Consider the following 22066-nt stretch of genomic DNA (forward strand, 5'->3'; position numbering starts at 1 on the left):
AGAGTGTTGGACTGGGACTCAAGAGACCTGGGTAAAATGGGGATCTTACCTCACAGGGGTGTTATGAGGATAAAATCCATTAATGATTGTGAGGTGCTCAGACAGTGACATGGGTCATATAAGTACCTAGATAGGTAGTACCAGCTGTCCCTCTGACCTTAGAAAACATCCTGCAAGCCTAACTCTGCACACTTATGAAATCTGCAGATGACTCTAACCTGTGTGGAAGTGTGGAGAGCACTCAGAAATAACACAAAGGTGGATTAAAGAAATGGATAGAAGTTCAGCAAACAATGCAGTTAAATTCAGCAGAAATGCAGACTGATATGTTTTCACAGATTCCAGGGCCAGAAGGGACCACTGTGATCATCTAGTCTGACCTCCTATATAGCATGGGCCATAGAACTGCCCCCAGATCATTCCCAGGGCAGATCTTTTAGAAAAACATCCAATCTTGATTTAAAAATGGTCAGTGATGGAGAATCTATCACAACTCTTGGTAAATTGTTTCAATGGCTAATTACTCTCACCGTTAAAAATGTACGCCTTATTTCCAGTCTCAATTTGTCTAGTTTCAACTTTTCGGGGGAGGAGGGTTTGAAATACAGATATTCAATGGAAGGGAGAAATCTGCAAAACAGTAATGGTGTTACATAGCAAGTTAGCTATGAATTTGCAGTGGTGATTTGGTCACAAGGAAAAGGCCAATGCTGAGGTGGACTGCTTATGAAAAAGCCACACGGTCAAGAGCAGGGAGGTAAAATGTCTTCTCTAAAGGGCTGTGGACTGACCCGACCTAAAACAATACATTCACTTCTAGGCACCACATTACCAGAAGGTGATTTTTAGCTCCTTGGGATAGGGACCGTCCTTTTTGTTCTGTTTGCACAGTGCCTAGCACAATCAGGTGTTAGTCCATGACTAGGGACCCTAGGTACTATGGTAATACAAATAATAAATACTATTAATAATACTGAATAACTGGAGGGGATTTAGGGAAGATGAATAAAAAACATCTTGGCACTGGAAGGACTGACTTCTCAGCAAAGAATACAAGAACAGAATGTGTCCTACTTAGAATCATAGAATATTAGGGTTGGAAGAGACCTCAGGAGGTCATCTAGGACAACCTCCTGCTCAAAGCAGGACCAACACCAACTAAATCATCCCAGCCAGGCTAAGTGATGACTAGGGAGGGAGAGGTTTCAGAGTAGCGTCCGTGTTAGTCTGTAGCCGCAAAAAGAAAAGGAGAAAATTTGTTAGTCTCTAAGGTGCCACAAGTACTCCTTTTGTTTTTTTAGGGAGGGAGAGGAATTCTTTAGCTTAGTAGCAGTGGGTAAAGGAATGATATGAAATTAAGAAAGGGGAAAGTTAGGCTGAATATCACTCTGACATTGAGGTGCACTAGGCTGTGGAATAGTCTACCAAGGGATGTGGTGGAAACCCCATCACATGGGACTTATTTGTTCCGTGGTAGCAGATAGGAGCCTCAATCATGGACCAGAACCCCATTGTGCTAGGTGCTGTACAAACACCAAACAAAAAGGACCCCTGCTCTGAAGATCTTAGACAAGACACTATCAAATACAGTCCTACAGTGGCCAAGGGGAGATGGACTTGATTGTCTAACAGGCCTCTCCATCTCTAACATCTGTGATATCAGAAAACATAAATGAGATGGCACACAGCAGCCATGAACCAGCAATGGGTGGTGATGACAAATAATCCTAAGGGACAAAGCCCTTTTCTTGTAGTTTATTTTTGTATCCGTTTCTTTGCTGCCCAGTGCCAGGCAGGTCCTCACTCTATTACTGGGGCTCCTAGCAGACATGCCACCACATTGCAACCCAGGGACGGAGCAGAGCTTGGCCTGCCAGAAACCACTTGGTCTTGGATCTCAGCATGTGTCTGTGAGCCCCTGCCCCGTCTGTCCATCCGTGCAGTAGGCCAAGGGTTCAATTCTGTCCTCATCCTGGAAGTGCCTGCATGCCAGAGCACAAGGTAAGCACATAGAGAGAGAGAGACAGTCCCATCGGACAGCCAGTAAAGCCAGACTCACTGAACTGCTGGCCTGCCCTGCCCATCTACAATAGCTGCCTGCAGTGTGGGCCTGTCTGCAACGTTTGTCTGCTTGTTTGTTATGTCTGCAATGTCTGTCTGCTTGTCGGCAACATCTGTCTTTCTGCAATGTGACCGAGGCTGCCTGCAATGGCTGTAGCCTGGGTCTGGCTGTCTGCTGTGTCGGTCTGTCTGCCGGCAATGTCTGCAACGAGGGGCTGTCTACTTGTCTGTGATGTCTGCCTGTGCTGTCTGCAGTGTCCGCCCGTCTGTCTGCAATGGGTCTGACTGTGTCAGCAATCTCTGCCCGTCTGTCTGCAGCGTGTCTGTCTGTAGTGTCTGCCTGTCTGTCTGCAGTGGGTCTGTCTGGTGGTCCATAATGTCTGTCCGCACTGTCTGCCCGTCTGTCTGCAATGGGTCTGACTGTGTCGGCAATCTCTGCCCGTCTGTCTGCAACGTGTCTGTCTGCAGTGTCTGCCCGTCTGTCTGCAATGGGTCTGTCTGGTGGTCTGTAATGTCTGTCTGCAGTGTCCGCCCGTCTGTCTGCAATGGTGGTCCATAATGTCTGGTGGTCCGTAATGTCTGTCTGCAGCGGGTCTGTCTGGTAGCCTGTAATGTCTGTCTGGTGGTCCGTAATGTCTGTCTGCGGTGGGTCTGTCTGCAGTGTCTGCCCGTCTGTCTGCAGCGGGTCTGTCTGGTGGCCCGTAATGTCTGTCTGGCGGTCTGTAATGTCTGTCTGCAGCGGGTCTGTCTGGCGGTCTGTAATGTCTGTCTGGCGGTCTGTAATGTCTGTCTGCAGCGGGTCTGTCTGGCGGTCTGTAATGTCTGTCTGGCGGTCTGTCTGGCGGTCTGTAATGTCTGTCTGGCGGTCTGTCTGGCGGTCTGTAATGTCTGTCTGGCGGTCTGTCTCGTGGCCCGTAATGCCTGTCTGGCGGTCTGTAATGCCTGTCTGGCGGTCTGTAATGTCTGTCTGGCGGTCTGTAATGTCTGTCTGCAGCGGGTCTGTCTGGCGGTCTGTAATGTCTGTCTGCAGCGGGTCTGTCTGGCGGTCTGTAATGTCTGTCTGGCGGTCTGTAATGTCTGTCTGCAGCGGGTCTGTCTGGCGGTCTGTAATGTCTGTCTGCAGCGGGTCTGTCTGGCGGTCTGTAATGTCTGTCTGGCGGTCTGTAATGTCTGTCTGCAGCGGGTCTGTCTGGCGGTCTGTAATGTCTGTCTGGCGGTCTGTAATGTCTGTCTGGCGGTCTGTCTGGCGGTCTGTAATGTCTGTCTGGCGGTCTGTCTCGTGGCCCGTAATGCCTGTCTGGCGGTCTGTAATGTCTGTCTGGCGGTCTGTAATGTCTGTCTGGCGGTCTGTAATGTCTGTCTGCAGCGGGTCTGTCTGGCGGTCTGTAATGCCTGTCTGGCGGTCTGTCTGGCGGTCTGTAATGCCTGTCTGGCGGTCTGTCTGGCGGTCTGTAATGTCTGTCTGGCGGTCTGTAATGTCTGTCTACAGCGGGTCTGTCTGGCGGTCTGTAATGTCTGTCTGCAGCGGGTCTGTCTGGCGGTCTGTAATGTCTGTCTGGCGGTCTGTAATGTCTGTCTGGCGGTCTGTCTGGCGGTTTGTAATGTCTGTCTGGCGGTCTGTAATGTCTGTCTGCAGCGGGTCTGTCTGGCGGTCTGTAATGCCTGTCTGGCGGTCTGTCTGGCGGTCTGTAATGTCTGTCTGGCGGTCTGTAATGTCTGTCTGGCGGTCTGTAATGTCTGTCTGCAGCGGGTCTGTCTGGCGGTCTGTAATGTCTGTCTGGCGGTCTGTAATGTCTGTCTGGCGGTCTGTCTGGCGGTCTGTAATGTCTGTCTGCAGCGGGTCTGTCTGGCGGTCTGTAATGTCTGTCTGCAGCGGGTCTGACTGTGTCGGCAATCTCTGCCCGTCTGCCTGCCGTGGGTCCGTCGGATTGTCTGTCTCGCTGCCTGGTGGTCTGTCATGCCTGTCTGTCTGTCTGTCTGTCAGCTGGCCGCACTGTGTCCCCGCTTGTCTCTCTGCACCGACAGGCCGGCCAGTCTCTCGCCTCCCCAGCCCGCTCCCGGCCCCCGGCTCCCCGCAGGCTCCGCAGGGCGGCGGCCCCTTTAAGAGCGGCTGCCCCGCCCCTCCCCCCTCTGCTGCTGCTGCTGCTGACAAGATGGCGGCGGCGGCGGGGCCCGCGGGTCCGGCCGGGCCCGAGAGCCGGGTGCTGGGCTACACCCTGCACCGCTGGAGCAGCTTCTCCTCCACCTACCTGCCCGAGTGAGTGTCCGAGCCGCCGCCGCCCCAGGGGCCGAGCGCGGCGTCCGCGCCCCGCCGCCCCGCCGGGGGCCTGCGCGGGCCCCGGGGGCAGGGCCGGAGGGCGAGGCGGCCGCGGGGCAGAGCGGGCTGGCGCGGCGGGACCCGGGCCTGGGGGGGGGGGTCGTCGGGGCCACCTCGGCTGAGCCGCGCCGGGGCCAGAGGAGTCCGGGGCAGGGCGGCCGCACCCCCCGCTGCCCAGCCTGGGCTCCGTCGGGCCGCGCCTTGCCCGAGGAGAGAGGCCGGCCGGGGCGGGGGGTCTCGGGCCGCGCTGTCCTGAGGAGAGAGGCCGGCGGGGGCCGGGGCCGGGGCGGGGCGGGGCGGGGCGGGGGGGGGGGGTCTCGGGCCGCGCTGTCCTGAGGAGAGAGGCCGGCGGGGGCCGGGGCCGGGGCTGGGGGGGGTCTCGGGCCGCGCTGTCCTGAGGAGAGAGGCCGGCCGGGGCGGGGGGTCTCGGGCCGCGCTGTCCTGAGGAGAGAGGCCGGCCGGGGCGGGGGGTCTCGGGCCGCGCTGTCCTGAGGAGAGAGGCCGGCGGGGGCCGGGGGTCTCGGGCCGCGCTGTCCTGAGGAGAGAGGCCGGCCGGGGCGGGGGGTCTCGGGCCGCGCTGTCCTGAGGAGAGAGGCCGGCCGGGGCGGGGGGTCTCGGGCCGCGCTGTCCTGAGGAGAGAGGCCGGCCGGGGCGGGGGGTCTCGGGCCGCGCTGTCCTGAGGAGAGAGGCCGGCCGGGGCCGGGGGTCTCGGGCCGCGCTGTCCTGAGGAGAGAGGCCGGCCGGGGGCGGGGCCGGGGCCGGGGCGGGTGTCTCGGGCCGCGCTGTCCTGAGGAGAGAGGAGCGGCGGCTGAAGGAAGGGGACAGCGGCCTCTTGGGGGCGGACACCAGCTTTAACCCGGGGCAGGGAGTGACCTGATCCTTTCTCCGGTTAACCGTGGCCCACCTGACAGCACGGGACAAAACCGGGGGCTGTGTCCGAGCCCTGCGGCGTCGCTCGTCGTCCTCCTCCTGGTGGCCTTGTCCTTCCCCTCGCTCGCCGAGCCCCTGAAATGCGAGCCCTGCAGGAGAGGGTGGGTGGTGGTTCGGGGTTAGCGTGTTCTGTTCCCCTGTTTAAAGTGTGTGTGTGTGGGGGGGGGGGTTAAAGTAGGCTTTTTAAGGTTTGATCCAGGCTTGGAGTGCGGTAGCTCGAAGTTGCATTTTACCCTATTCGCGTAGCCTCATCCGTTCATACCGAAGTGGTGAAGTCTGGGTGACTGCGAATCTAGGTCACCCTGCCCCCTAGTTATGACCTGTTAAATTCCGATGGCTGTTGACAGTAAAATGTATAAACTTTATAAGTACCATACAAATAGTGTGACCTGGTTTTATTCTTTGGTGGTGTCCGCTGTGTGCCAGTTCAAAATCTATGAAAAATTCAAAACTGAAGGCCAGAGTGACCGTTCTGGTTCTCTGTAAAGTGCCCTTGTGTGTAAGCAATCTGACCATCTGCATGAAACAGGCCCTTAAATTCTGGTTGAACTTGAGCATATTTTCTAGACTGACATCCAGTCTTGACTTACACTTCAAGTGATGGAGTTTCTCTCATCCTTTCTATTTCCATTGGTTAATTACGTTTACGCAGGTTTTTTTAAAAAGTGTTTTACTTCCAGTTTAAATTTTTTACTTCAACTTCCAGCCATTGGATCTGATTATGCCTTTGCAAGTCTGGATTCCTGTAGTGTCAGATATCTGCTCTGTGTATGTTTACTCCTAGGCTGTGACCAACTCATCTCTTCACCTTCCCATTGATAAGCCATATAGACTAAACTCTCTCTTTGTAAGGCTTGTTTTCCAGACCTTGAATCAATCTTGTAGTAGTTTGCTTTAAAAAAAAATTTGAGAAGCATCAGGGTTGATACCAGAACTGAACGTAGTATGTCAGTACTGGTCTCACCAGTACTATTTGCAAAGGTAAAAACTCCCCACTGAATAGTTCTGCTTATACAGCCAACTATCCTCTTAGCCTTCTTTGCCACAGCATCTTCCCAGGTGTTTGTGGTTAGAGGCTATCTACAACGCTGATCTAAGTTTTTTTACAGAGTCTTTGCTCTTCAGGATACGATATCCTATTCTGTAAATATGACTTATGTTTGTGGATGTGGCACCTTACATATAACTGTATTAAAATTAGGGCTGTCAAGCGACTTAAATAAATCGTGATTAACCGCATGATTAAAAAAATTAATTGTGATTAATTGCGCGATTAGACAATAATAGAATAACATTTATTTAAATATTTTTGGATGTTTTCTACATTTTCAAATATATTGATTTCAATTACAACACAGAATACAAAGTGTACAGTGCTCACTTTATATTTTTTACTACAAATATTTGGACTGTAAAAAAACAAAAGAAATAATAATTTTCAATTCACCTAATACCAGTACTGTAGTGCAATCTCTTTATTATGAAAGTTAAACTTACAAATGTAGAATTATGTACAAAAAAACCGCATTCAAAAATAAAACAATGTATAATGTTAGAGCCTACAAGTCCATTCAGTCCTACTTCAGCCAATCGCTCAGACAAACAGGTTTGGTTACAATTTGCAGGAGGCAATGTTGCCTGCTGTTTGTTTACAATGTCACCTGAAAGTGAGAACAGGTGTTCGCATGGGACAGTTGTAGCTGGCATTGCAAGACACTTGCGTGCCAGATGTGCTAAAGATCCATATGTTTCTTTATGCTTCAACCACCATTCCAGAGGACATGCGTCCATGCTGATGATGGGTTCTGCTCGATAATGATCCAAAGCAGAACGGACCGACGCATGTTCATTTTCATCATCTGAGTCAGATGCAACCAGCAGAAGGTTGATTTTCTTTTTTGGTGGTTCGGGTTCTGTTGTTTCCACATCTGAGCGTTGCTCTTTTAAGACTTCCAAAAGCATGCGCCACATCTTGTCCCTCTCAGATTTTGGAAGGCACTTCAGATTCTTAAACCTTGTGTCCAGTTCTGTAGCTATTTTTAGAAATCTCACATTGGTACCTTCTTTGCGTTTTGTCAAATCTGCAGTGAAAGTGTTCTTAAAACAAACTTGCTGGGTCATCGTCTGAGACTGCCATAACATGAAACGTATGGCAGAATGTGGTAAAACCAAACGGGAAACATACAGTTCTCCCCCAAGGAGTTCAGTCACAAATTTAATTAATGCATTTTTTTAACAAGCATCATTAGCATGGAAGCATGTCCTCTGGCATGGTGGCCGAAGCATGAAGGGACATATGAATGCTTAGCATATCTGGGACATAAATGTCTTGCAACACCGGCTACAAAAGTGCCATGCAAACGCCTGTTCTCGCTTTCAGATGACGTTGTAAATAAGAATCAGGCAGCAGTATCTCCCGTAAATGTAAACAAACGTGTTTGTCTTAGCGATTGGCTGAACAAGAAGTATGACTGAGTGGACTTGTTGGCTCTAAACTTTAACATTGTTTTATTTTTGAGTACATCCACAAATATTTAATTTAAATTGCTATTCTGTTGTATAACAGCGAGATTAATTGCAATTCATTTTTTTGAGTTACTCATGTGAGTTAACTGCGCTTAATCGACAGCCCTAATTAAAGTATATGTTTTAATGTGCCCAGATTACTAGCAATCTGGGTTACTCTGTATAGGTGACACGTCCTTACAGTTATTCTCGTAATTTTTCTGTTGTATAAAATCATTGCTGCTAATGTTTGTGTGTTTTCTTCCAGATAATTGATAAATATTGAATAGTTGGGCTGAGAATGATCCTAGTGGTAATGGACTAAAACACATCACTTGGTGAATTCACGCTAACTGTTTGGAGACTTAACTTAAACATGATACCAAATGTAAAGGCAAGGAACAGTAATTTCCCTTCGCTGCAGGCTAATGTATTCTGCCACTCTTTAAATGACGAAATGTTAAGTGGAATCAGCATGGGAGGGAGTATTGAAATTTTGAAAAAATTCTTTGGGAGTGGAGATGATGCAATTACAGGATGTACTCCATGACACAGTTAAAATGTGGCTTGTTTTAAAAGTAGACAGGACCAGACCAAATTATGGTCCAGAAATTTGCTAGGGCCCACAGTTAAAACATGGTCCAGTCCTGCCTACACTGTAAATCTGAATTATTTGAACCATAATGGGGCATGCTAGGAGACTATGTGCTACTGTGTTATGGATTGAATTAATGCTGGTTTCCTCAAAATGATTAGCCTGTCACTGGGAATAGAACCATGCTTACTACAGTTGTGGTGAAGTATTAGTGTGGACAGGATTTCTTCTGTTCATCTCTCATGGACTCTACTAACAAAACCATGGTTTAGTGACTCACCTTCGGTACTCAGCATGATTTTAAATGTGAAACAAAATTATGAAATGCAAAATCCTTGTCCCTGCTGGCCAGCTAGAGCCCTGCTAGCAGCAGCTTTTTGAATGCTAGTGGGGAGCTGAATCCATTGTTGACTTAAACTGCTAAATGGATAAAATATAGAAGGCTTGGAACTGAAGTTTAATTTTTAAACAGTTAACATGATTCTAGGTATTCTCCCTGAATGTTACACAAATATTTATAGGTAGCATTCAGATAACTCTCTGGTTGCTTTCTGTTAATATGGGGCTGGGGCCAAGAGGCTGGAAGTACAGCCAGTACTTGGCAATCTACTCACCTGTTTGGCATTGACAATAGGGACATCTTCTCTGGGGACTTTTTTTTTGTTTTTTGTTGTAGGTTGGTGATTGCAAAACTATTAGTTATTGCAGAATCTGAGTTCAGATTCTTTAAAAATAGGTTAAGTCTATGTGTTTATAGAGAAACTTCCAAATATCACCCAAGGAAGTACTCTTGAATTTGCAGGACGACAGCTCCAGCATCTTTTAAAGCTGTTCCTGAGTTTCCCAAGCAGTCAAATGAAGTTAATAATGATCAGGACACTTTTGCTGCTGCTATTCGGAACTCCATGTGCAGCAGCAAGGGCTTCAAGAATCCAGGAATCATGTCATTGACTCTGTTGGTTCTTGGGAAAGTTATGAGCTGTTGCTAGGAAAATGGAGTCGAGAACAAATTCATACACTCATTGCTAGACCACTTTGTAGGATTTGATAAGATCAATCATGGAATTCTGCTGTCTTGCCTCAGATGTGGCAGAGAGTAGCAAGATAGACTGAAGTAATCTTAATGCTATTTCAGCTGGATGAGGCTGCACCTGGAGAGTTGTGCTGAGCACCTGATCTTCCACTTTCGTACCTCTCGCTTGCTTCCCCATCTTGTTCATCTATATGAACTGCTTGGGTAGAGTGTGAAAAAGCATGGACTGAAATACCAGCAAGGTGCAAATGGCACTAAGGACCACTAACTCACTTTACAATCAGATGGTTGTTTCTGTGATTTATGCAATGACTTTGGTCACTATTGATCTGAGCTGGATTTGTTGAAAATTCTTCTTAAGGGAGTACATCCTGGTGTGTATTAAATATAGTATGTGGAAAGAAGGGGATAGACATTGGTACCTTTTAATGTCCCATAAGTGTATTCCACTGTGGCTCTTTCTAGCACATAGCGGCCTGAACCTCCAAATAGTGCCTAGTTTAGTCATTTTATGGTGTTGGAGTAGCTTGATATCTGCAACACAAGAAGGAAAATCCAGTTTTTCCTTCCATCTCTTGCTCTGATTCACTGTAGACTGACATTGCCAAAGAGTTGACAGGCTCAGCCCCCTGGGAAGAAAGGCCTGTCTCATGTTGCTGACTGGTTTGTTGTGACTTTTTTCCACCCCTAAAAATGCCATATTTTTTCCTGTAAAGTGATAAAACTAGAAAATTCCCTTCAGGGTTTTTATTAAGTGAAACAGAAAAGGTGTGCTGTGTTTCACTTCATAAGCATATATATTCCTTAGACACAAAAATGCATAAATTGTCCAGAATTGTTTTAGTCCAGCGGAATTCTGCACATGCACAGAATTCATGTCCCCTGCTGATTGTCTTTTCTGTGCGTCCCCCGCCCCCCAAAAATATTCTGATGGAGAGGTGCTGTAGTTATGCCTTTTGCCCACCAGGGGTTGCTGTGGCACCAGAACAGAGAGTACCTGGCTCATCTGCCATATAAGGTACTTTTCCGTACTTTTCTCAGACATCCAGCAACCCTCCAGGTTCACTCCCAGGCTCCTTCCCAGCAATTACTTCCTTCTCCCTCAGTTCCTCCATTACTTCTGACTCCTCAAGACTTTGCAGTGCTTTTGAGGGTTGCAGGAAATACGTTTCTGTATTGTAATTTTAAATAAACTGTTACTCAGAGTTCTGTATTAATATGCCTAGTAAGGAATCTATTTGTCAAAAAACATTTCCTGAATCTTTTTCTCTGTCTGTATTGTTACAGACATATTTGCTGACAGGTATTTTGAAATAAATTACCAAAATAATTGAATCTGGTGTGATTATATTGTGGTGTTTTGACAAATAAAATATGCAGAATTTTTAATTTTTTGGTGCATTTTTAAATTTTTTGAGACAGAATTCCCCCCAGGAGTAAACTGTTACCTACCATTCTTGTATTTACCATTAGATATGTATATACTTGCTTTTTCACAATCTAACCTATTAAAATTTTTTGATCAGAACAGTCAAAGTGCTAAGAATGTTCTTGATTGATTCTAAGCTGGCTGGAGTGGCTTTTCTTTTTTTTTTTTTTTTTTTTTTTTTTGAAAACTGGTAACATTATGAATTCAGCTGTCCTATTTTTTTGAGATTATATTTCCACAGTTTTTCTAAATAACTGATGTGACAAGCTGCTTCTTAGACTGAGTCGGAATTTGTATTCTAATTTTAAATGGTAGAAGGAGGAACTCACTTATGTTTCATTGGTCACAAATCAACTTTTTATTCCTGTACTGGACTCACCTTTGATTTGTGATCAGTCAAGACTAAGTTTGAGAAGTTCCTGAAGCTTGTTTTTGGACTTTGCTTAAGTAATTCCAGTTTGTTTGTTAGATGAAAGCAGATTTCCATTGGGACTGCAACAGTAGTGTCATCAGATTGCAGTCTGTCAGGTCCCTCTGAAAATACCTTTGTTGGCTTTACAGTAGAACTCAGTTACGAATGCCTCTGGAGTTGAGGTTGTTTGTAACTCTGACATGTTCTTAAATCTAAACAAAATGTATAGGTGTTTTGGAAAAAAGTATACGGCTGAACATTGACTTAATATAGCTTTGAAACTTTTTACTATGTAGAAGAAAAATGCTGCTTTTATCCATCTTAATTTAAATGAAACAAGCACAGAAACCGTTTCCTTACCTTATTAAAGCATTTTTAAAATCTTTCTCTTTATATTTTTAGTAGTTTACATTTAACGCAGTACAGTATTTACTTTCTATATTTGCTGCTGCCGGATTGCATACTTCCAGTTCCAAATCAGGTGTGTGGTTGAGTGCGCAGTTCGTAACTCTAGTGTTTGTAACTCTGAGGTTCTACTGTATATATTTAGTGCTGTTATGTAGAGTCCATTAGGTAAAAAGCATGCTATATTTTGATCAGTCATCCTTGTACACAGTGCAAATGTCAACATACTTAATGACAGTTGGATGCAGATGTAGAGAAACGGTTTTCCTGAGTGTCTCTGCATTTCAACCGTCCATCTGCCCTCTTTCATTCAATTATGCTGCTAATGGCAATTGTGGAAGAATGTTTGTACCACCATAAAGAAAAGGAGTACTTGTGGCACCTTAGAGACTGACAAATTTATTTGAGCATAAGCTTTCGTGAGCTACAGCTCACTTCCTTGGATGCATTCAGTACCACTGAATGCATCTGATGAAGTGAGCTGTAGCTCACGAAAGCTTATGCTCAAATAAATTTTAGTCTCTAAGGCGCCACAAGTACGCCTTTTCCTTTTGCTAATACAGACTAACACGGCTGCTACTCTGAACCACCATAGTGTGCTTTAGATCACTTTAGGTCTTAATACTTTCTCAGAGAGCTGAAGTGTGCTCTCCATTCATGTGTCAGAAGTTTAGGTGGTTGTACCTAAATTTTCATCCTTAATTCATTTTTGTTTTCAGAGTAAATAAAAGACCATATCATGCTTTTGTCGGCATTCTTAGATGGCATCTTCAGTGACTTGTATGCTAATGAGGTTTTCCTTTTAATGTATAGAATCACTTCTATTAAATAGGAGCGCATTTTTCCCTTTAGAGATTTTATAATACTTGCTGAAAATGAGAATTGACCCAGTAAGTGATATGCGTTATTGTACCTGATTCTTTTATTCCTCTGTTCTTTCCCTAGCTTTTCTGTTGCTGCATCTAGTAGTGAACCAGCAAGTTTAAATCAGTCTGGAAGAGTATATCCAGGGCAAAGTGTCTGAATAATTTAAATAAATGGATTTTTTGTGTGTGCTGCACTGAAGGTTATAAAAGAAAGTTGCAGCTCGAACTTCAAGTCTGTCTTTTTTTATGGCATAATTACTGATTAATCTTTACTGTACTTCTGGGTGTTGAAGATGAATGGAGACCACTCCTGAATGCAGTTGGCATGGAATTGCTACTGGAAACTTGGAACCAGACACTTTTTTTTTTTAAATCATCCTGGCAATATTTTGATAGTGGCATATCCCTTGCTGGGTCATCAAAAACTCTGTGTTCTGGTCTTCTATGTCAATAGACAAGTTTCCTTCAATAATGAATTTGACCTTGTGTTATCCAAAGCATCTGATTATTTTTTTCCTTGATATGAGAATGAACGTCTTCCATCTTACTACTTAACAGCTTTTGTCAACATTTACATTTTACTTTTTGAAAACATATGTTTTTATTTCTTTAGTTTATTCAATTGATTGTTTCCAACTTCTTCCTTCAATTTTGAATACAGAGTTAAATAAATTCACACACTATTTGATAATGTCTGGTAATCCCTATGCACTAATGACCTGCTTTCAATATTGATCAGCAGCTTTAACATTTATTGTTGGAATCAGAAACAACCATACAGTGAATTCTGATACTGACTACTGAAAAATAAGATGAGCTAGTGAGCTTTATCACATTATCAGATGCACAACCCACCTTGAAGTTGTTCTTTGATTCTGTCAAGCAATGTGCTTTTAATAGTTCAGGACTTTACCCTCTTCCTCCTTTTCAACACCCAATGAAAAGTGATTTTGCCCATTAGTCGTGCCCTGCTCTCTCCAGTGACTCCACCCATTTCCCTCCCTGCCCCAGACAGTTCTAGAAATTGATTTATTGTTTCCTAGTAGTCCTATAAAAATACTGTGCTTTTTTAATAACTTCTGTTTTAGACTTGGTAATTTCTCAGTCACAGACTGAAGTTGGAACCTGATGTTTATAGCATCAAAAACATTTTAAATATTATCTTTATGTGAATACTTCAAACTAACCTAGGAATTGAAAAAAAATTAGAGAGGTCCCATCCATGGAAAAACTAAATAAAAGCACTGAAGTGTCTGGGAGGTTCACAAAGCTGCAAGAAGCTTCATTATCAGTGGGCCCATGCCGTTGATAGAAAGGGATGTTATGGAGTAGGCAAATTCTTCAAAGTGTTTGCTTTTTCTGAACACCAGCCTTACCTGGGTTCGCTTTAACCGGGGTGGTGGGTCTTCTCAAGGCATTGGGAAGTCTAGGAGATAGTGATGCTTACATCTGATTTGAAGGATGTTTTGAGCTGGGTATCCTCTTCATATTGCTGACATTTTAGACTGTAGGGTCTTGCCAGATTCCCAAGTGTTAGTTTCTGCAGTAAGATGGGGGACAGGGTAGAGCTTTGCTGGACTTGGTAGATGAATGCTCTGGGAGTGTTGGAACAGTTCCCCGTCACATCTGTCTGGGTTGGTCTGAGAGAGAAGATTCTGACAATTTTAGGATGAACGCTTATAGTGAGAGGTTTTAGGAAAGTATCCCCCTCAATACTCTTAATTGAATTAGCCTAGATAATGCAAAATTTGATGTTCCATTTAATTGCGTGGCTATATCACTGTTAGCTTTATATTTGGGGTATACTGACTTTAAATAAAATCAGTACACATTTTAGAAACAAATTTTTAACTCTTCTCTAACAGTCTTAGCTTTACCTATTTGATGTATTAAAAGTATAACTGCTTGAAAGATTGTAATACTGTCTGGTAATATATACCTGCTTTCTTTAATCAGTGGCTTGTTCTACTAAATTACACTTCTTCAGAGACTTCATTGTTAACAAATATAAATTAGCAAGTGTTATATTTCTTTTCCTTTGCTAAGCAATGAACAAAAACGAGGTGGAAGTTTAAAGATAGACTGTTTTTTTTTTCCTCCCCTTGCATTTTCTACATCCAGTTGGTTTCTCAGATTAGGATGAAGTAGTCCAAATTTAGGAAACGAAATTTCAACACCTTTAGAACAGACTCCTCCTGGAACATAAGCAGGATTGTCACTTCTATTAACTCATGACCAATGTGGCTGGCCAGTGATTTCTACTTTTTAGTTATGACTACCTGAGTGACACACTATCTTTGCCGTCATCCTTCATGTCAGTAACCCACTTCTCAGAATGCTATTTCATTGTTGCTATCAATCCCCTATGTTTTTGTCTTTTTACATGCATGTGATCCTTTCCGAACACTGGTGAATGATACAGGAAGCTCTTAAAAATATCCCCAGATTGGATCTCTTTAAACCTGGAGACATGGTAGGTTCCCCCCAAAATGATGGGTACTACAATGTACGCTCTAGTTTAATCATGATTTATTAGGCTTGTAGCAGGAGTCACTGTAGTGGTATTCTGTGTCCTGTGTCATACAGGAGGCCAGAATACGTGGGTCCCTTCTGGTGTTAAAATCTGTTAATTATTCATAGAATGCTGTTAAAACTAGGCATTTATACACAACTGATATAAAATGAAACTGTATTCATTAATACTTTTTTCAACTGGAGAACAATCAAGAACATTTAATTTGAAGTGTGTTTCTACAAAAGGAAATGGAGTTACTGAGACTTTAAAGTCTAGTTATTCTATAGTCCAGCTGTAAAATTCCTTTATCCATTCTGTCCAAGTTGAAAACATAAGTGCTTACAGGTTCAGAGCTCTAGACTGAGGCTCATTGAGGCAGGGACTCTCTGCATTTATATATCACCTAGTGCAGTGGAACCACAATCCCTCCTTTTTTTATGCTGTTGTAAAATAAATTAGTAATATTCTTTAGGATATTAAAGATTAGAAATGTGTGAAGAACCTCAGGGGATCTAGCAAAGCTAACTGAACGACAATGTTATGGCGAATGAAAATCCATTGTGGTTAAATGCCAGGTCAACATGGGGAGGAATAATTTAAATAAGTTGTAAATGTCACTATATTCCAAACTAACTGTAACCACACAGGAAAGACTTGGGTATCGTATTCAGCTCTATTAAAAACAACTGCTCTGTGCTTAGCAATGGTCAAAAAAGCAAACAAAGTTGAGATGTATAAAGAATAGAATAAAAAAAGTCATATTTAAATTGAAGGTAGCCCTCACCAGGACTGCTGTGTTCAATTCTGGTTACCCCATCTAAAGAGAGTAGAAATAAATGTGGTTCAAGGAAAGGCCACAAAAATGATTATTTTTTGAGTTTTTTTTAATGAGGAGAGAGTGAAATATTAGGACTCTTTAAAGAGGGGGATGACTAAAGGGGACATGATAGAAGTATACAAAACTATTGAGGGGTTCAGAGAAGGTAAGTTAGTTGTGCTTACTTATCTTTTCCGATAATGGATGAACAAGGGAACAGCTAATGAAATTGGAAAGTGGAAACCTTAAAACTGATAAAAGTAAATACGATTTTATGCAATGAACAATTAACCTCCGGCAGTCATGGCTGCTGTATATTGAGGCCAAGAGCTTAGCAGGATTTAAAAAAAAAAAAAATGTTCCATTTCTGGATAATGAGGACATACAGTTACATTACTAGAGTCAAAAGCTTAACGATTCAGTGTAGAATTGGCCACTAAGTGACCAGATCAGAAAGAAACTTTCCAATTGGTAAAGAGATACTTCAGAGGAAAAGCAAGAATCTGGTACAGGCTGCTGTTGGAAACAAGTTACTGATCCAGTTAGTACATTGATCTGATCCAATATGGTGGGCCCAATTATTCTGATGATCAGCCTTTTCTGTGGTTAAATTTTAATTGGAACATTTTTCTTAAAAAGATGGCTGCGTTTCTTACTGTGTAACAACACCAACTGATTATTTAGGGACCAAATTAGCAATATGGGTTCAAAACCTGCAGGGTTTATGAAGAATTTCCAGCTCCTGGTTACTTATGGTCTCCTCTTTTGCACATGTAATACTTGAAAGTATTTTCCTCTTATTACACAGATATTCTTACATTACTTCATCGTACTCTGCAAAGTTTAGAGTTGCTGGATTTCCAGTAGCATCTCTTCATTGGTGATACAAAAGCATCATTAAGATTTAAGAAAAGCCAGTTCTGGATGAGAGTTAATTGGCTTGTGAGAGTAAGGATAACTTACTTGAAGTATTTGCTTTTCATGGCTGAGTTCGATCAATTAATCACCTTAATCTGTACTATTTCTGAAGATGTACCTGCTAAGAAAACGGTCAAGTATAAATTTAAAGGTGGGTTGTGGGGACAGGGGATCTTGCAACTTCTTCCCGTGAGTTATTATATTTTACCTGAATTTTCTCTTGACTAGTTGCGGAGAAGAGAGAGAGTTTTCAAGCTATTTATTAAGGCGGATTTCAAAGCACGGGAAAGCTTGTCTCCAGGTAAAAATAACAAGGGTGGAACAAACCTTACTGTGTGGCAGAAATGTCCAAAGTACACTTTACTGAAGACAACCTGGTATGAAATTAATTTCCAGGAATTTTTTGAGTTCAAAATCCAATTGAACAAAGTAAAACACAACCATAACTTCATTGTAATTGAACATAACTGTATCTAACATTTTATTTAAAATAATGTTAAATATGGTAACTCCTAGAGTGAGGTCATGTTTTCACAGATGGAAATGCACTTTATTCAGAATTAGTTTGCACATTTTAGCACATTGGGGACTTAAATTTGACTTCACTGTACTTAGAATTTCACTGTATCAGTTTTCTGTAAATGAGTTTTACTGTACATGTTTGTTTCTAAGTGCTTTATAGGCAAGTCTTGAGCATGCACCGTATTTGGGGGAGTTAAGAGTGAGCTATAAGGCTGATACATATTAACAGGTGTGGTTATGGCAGAGAGATTGTATACAAGTGAACAGCTCTGCAGTGAGATTTATGAAAGCAGGAATTCACACCTTCCTATGTAGTGAAGTGTTAATAGTATTGTGATGCTTGTGTAAGAACAATGCTACACTATTGCAGAATCACTGCTGAATGTCTTAAAATTCTTTCTTCGCTTTCATTAAAAGCTTACTTTATGGATATTTTTGTTTGACAGTTGCCCAACTTCTTTGGAGATCTTACAAAATTGTGCAAAGAATAACTGGAGATCCACACAGGTGTATGTTGCCAGAAAACCATAGTAATGCAACAGACGATACCAAGAGATCATTTCTGTATAGATGAAACGTAAGAATGGAAGTGCATAGCTTAGACAGTCCTGTAGTGTCTTAAACATGTCATGACTCTGTGTTGAGCCTAAACTATTAGTAGAGGTTTAAGAGAATGCAAACAGATAAAGCTTATGTCAAAAAAAGACTCTAGGGGCCTGATTCTCCTTTCTTGCTGGTGTAAATTAGGAGTAACTTCATTTGGTGTAAGTCAGGAATAACATTAGTTATCCCTTTGTCTAAATTGATACTGTGTTCATCTTTATTCAGAGTGACACAGAACAATGTAAACCTCATTAATCTGATTAATTTTAAAAATAAAACAAGCCTTGTAAATGCTTGTAAATGTGCATCACAGCTTTGAAGCTACATAAATTACAGTAAATTTATTTGGGTCCATGAAAAGAAAGAACTAGTGAGGAGTTAACTCTGAAGGTGCTCTTGGAAACCTCTTAGCTGTAATGCAAAATGTGAGCACAAGCTCTACTATTCTGAGCAGCAAGTTTGTTTATGGAAAAACATTGTAACTACAAGCCACCTATTTGTTTTGGTTCATATCAATAAGAAATTAGGAATCAGTCTATAAAATTCCCTGTGAAGCTAAACTTGGTTTGTTCTTTAAGAAGGAACTGCATAATTGGGTCACAACACAAGTTTTATAAGGTACAGAAACTTATGGTACCTCTTTTTTTATAAGAGGCAGTCTGTATGCAATTCTGGATTGAAATCGCTGCAGTAGCAAATACTGTGCTAGCTTTGTTTTGTTAAATGTTGTCACTAGTAATTTATGGTGAGTGCTGCTGTTTCATGGAACACTTCGGAAGTATACTTGAACTTGACAGTATTCTTGTCAGCAAGTTAAGGAAATATGGGCTGGATGAATGCACTATAAGGTGGGTAGAAAGCTGGCTAGATTGTCGGGCTCAACGGGTAGCGATCAATGGCTCCATGTCTAGTTGGCAGCTGGTATCAAGTGGAGTGCCCCAAGGGTCGGTCCTGGGGCCGGTTTTGTTCAATATCTTCATAAATGATCTGGAGGATGGTGTGGATTGCACTCTCAGCAAATTTGCGGATGATACTAAACTGGGAGGAGTGGTAGATACGCTGGAGGGGAGGGATAGGATACAGAAGGACCTAGACAAATTGGAAGATTGAGCCAAAAGAAATCTGATGAGGTTCAATAAGGATAAATGCAGGGTCCTGCACTTAGGACGGAAGAACCCAATGCACAGCTACAGACTAGGGACCGAATGGCTAGGCAGCAGTTCTGCGGAACGTGATCGTTCCCCTCTGTTCGACATTGGTGAGGCCTCATCTGGAGTACTGTGTCCAGTTTTGGGCCCCACACTTCAAGAAGGATGTGGATAGATTGGAGAGAGTCCAGTGAAGGGCAACAAAAATGATTAGGGGACTGGAACACATGAGTTATGAGGAGAGGCTGAGGGAGCTGGGATTGTTTAGCCTGCAGAAGAGAAGAATGAGGGGGGATTTGATAGCTGCTTTCAACTACCTGAAAGGGGGTTCCAAAGAGGATGGCTCTAGACTGTTCTCAATGGTAGCAGATGACAGAACGAGGAGTAATGGTCTCAAGTTGCAGTGGGGGAGGTTTAGATTGGATATTAGGAAAAACTTTTTCACTAGGAGGGTGGTGAAACACTGGAATGCGTTACCTAGGGAGGTGGTAGAATCTCCTTCCTTAGAGGTTTTTAAGGTCAGGCTTGACAAAGCCCTGGCTGGGATGATTTAACTGGGAATTGGTCCTGCTTCGAGCAGGGGGTTGGACTAGATGACCTTCTGGGGTCCCTTCCAACCCTGATATTCTATGATTCTATGCATTTCTTAGTCTGCAATTATTCTGCTTGTATTTTTCCATTAATTAACTCCAAGGTAAAAAATCCATATTTTAATCTAACCCTTTTTTTACTTTTTACATCAGTTAATTGCTGAGGAAAAGGTAAAAGCTCTCATTGTATTACCAACATTTATGAACAGAATCACAACACTGTTCTCCTATGTCCTGGATGATTGAGGGGCAAGGCTGGGAGGGTGGCAGAGTAGATTTGCGCAGTGCTTCCCAACTGGATTTTGGGTTGGTGGAGATGAGAAATGGGAGCCGTGGATTACTGAAGAAATGTATGTGATAGTCACTTTGTGTCAATGTTTTGGGGGCATCATTTAATTCTTTGCTCCTCTAATGGATTTGCTGATGTAGATTTTTCTCATTTTGGGGACTGTGATAAGATATTTTTCATAGATGAATAGATTTTTAAGGCCAGAAGGGACTGGTCATGAAAGTCTAGTTTGACTTCCTGCATAACAGATGCCATAGGATTTCCTTGTGTCAATTCCTGCTTCAAGTCCAATAGCTGTGCCTGAACTAAAGAATATCTTTTAGTAAAAAATCAATCTTGATTTTAAAAATTGCCAGTGATGGAGAATCCACCACAACCCTTGGTAAGTTGTTCCAGTAGTTAATTGCCCTCCGTGATAAATTCAGACTAGAAATAGGGCCCAGATTTTTATCTGGCTTCATTTTCCAGTCATATAATAACTTAAGAACGGCCATACTCGGTCAGACCAAAAGTCCATCTAGCTCAGTGTCTTGTCTTCCGACAGTGGCCAATACCAGATGCCCCAGAGGGAATGAACAGAACAGGTGGTAATTCATCCCGTCACCCATTCACAACTTCTGGCAAACAAAGGCTAGGGTCACCATCCCTGCCTGTCCTGACTAATAGCCATTGAATGGAATATCCTCCATTAACGTATCTAGTTCTTTTTTTGAACCCTGTTATGTTGCTATACTCTTTGTCTGCTAGGTTGAACAGCTCTTTTATGAAATTTGTTTTCCATGTAGATATTTATAGACTGTGATAGTCACCCTTTATCTCTTCAATAAGCTATATTGAGCTCTTTGAGTTTCGCTATAAGGCATGTTTTCTAATCCTTTAATCATTTTTGTGGCTCTTCTCTGAACCCTCTCCAATTTTTCTATATCCTTCTTGAAGACCTAATGAGTGATACCTCTGCAAGTCAAATGGAACCTATTTTTGATGGTGAATAGTCTGTGGCTACGTATTTGCTGCAAAAAAATGGTAGTTATCTTAAGCGGGGGACAACTCCCATTTACTATCCTGCTGTAAAATCCTGGTGGAGACAAGGCACTGTCATTTTTACTCCAAAGTCAACCAGGGTGGAGTTTCTCCTAGCTACCACATGGTAAAAACTAAACAGTGCTTTGTCTCCATTATGATTTTGTAGTGGAATAAGTAATGTGCATCTGCTATCCTGTGGTGAAAATGCTCCCTTTTTCTGTATGACAGTCATATGGTAAAGAATTCCCTTAGTATGTTCATTTTATTCGTCTTCACCTGTAGCAACTGTAAGTACTATATTGTATTCTTCAGTGTATAGTCTAGCTTCTGCTGCTGTGACAAATCTTTGATCCTGCTTTGCCCATTCCCATTCCTACAGTGTTAAGAAATTTGCAAGTCATATAATGTACTCACAGGAATGCTCAAGAAAATGCAAACTTGTGTAGGTTGCAAAGTTTGACAGAAATTGGTCCTGTTTTCTGAATTTATGGAAGTGTGATGGGATAAGCTGTCAGGTTGAACGCTGAATGAAGACTAATTGAGGCATAAGTGGTTACAAAGATGAAGAGTTTGATTTGTGACTTTTTTTGCGTTGGTTTGGTCTACACTAGAAAATTAGGTTGGTTTAACTACGATGGTCAGGAGTGTGAAAAATCCACATCCCTGAGCAGTGTTTTTAAACCAGCCTAACTCCCCATGTAGATAGCGCTAGGGTGACGGAAGAACGCTTCAGTTGATCTAGCTACTGCCTCTTGGGGTGGTGCTTTACCTACCCTAATGGGAGAGACTTTCCCGTCAGCGTAGGTAGTGTCTAAACTGAAGTGCTACAGTGGCACCATTTTAAGTGGAGGCAAGCCCTTTAACTAACTGCTTTCCCATATAGAGGGTAAATCTCTAATCCCGTATGGCTAACTGAATTAATTTATTGTATTTAAGTATACATGAAACAAAAAAATCTCTTTATCTTTAGTTGCTTTTGCCCCATAAAATACAAGCCAACTGCTAACTACACACACAAATTCAGCAGAGACCTGGAAGCCAAGCAAAGGAAGTGAAAAAGCCACCTCTGCCAGAGATTTCAATCTTTA

The 22066-nt window shown here is 43.0% G+C and overlaps 1 protein-coding gene across 1 annotated transcript in view; it reads left to right on the plus strand.

Moving 5' to 3' along the window:
- The first annotated feature begins 4203 nt into the window (after window positions 1-4203).
- Window positions 4204-22066, plus strand: part of MKLN1 (muskelin 1) — a 184407-nt gene continuing 166544 nt past the window's right edge. The window contains exon 1 of the mRNA XM_084630954.1: window positions 4204-4318. Coding sequence (XP_084487080.1) covers window positions 4215-4318 — 104 coding nt within the window. The 5' untranslated portion in view covers window positions 4204-4214. The remainder of the gene's footprint in view (window positions 4319-22066) is intronic.

The sequence above is a fragment of the Lepidochelys olivacea genome, assembly GCF_965140295.1.
Source record: "Lepidochelys olivacea isolate rLepOli2 genome assembly, chromosome: 1".
Classification (NCBI taxonomy): Eukaryota; Metazoa; Chordata; order Testudines; family Cheloniidae; genus Lepidochelys; species Lepidochelys olivacea.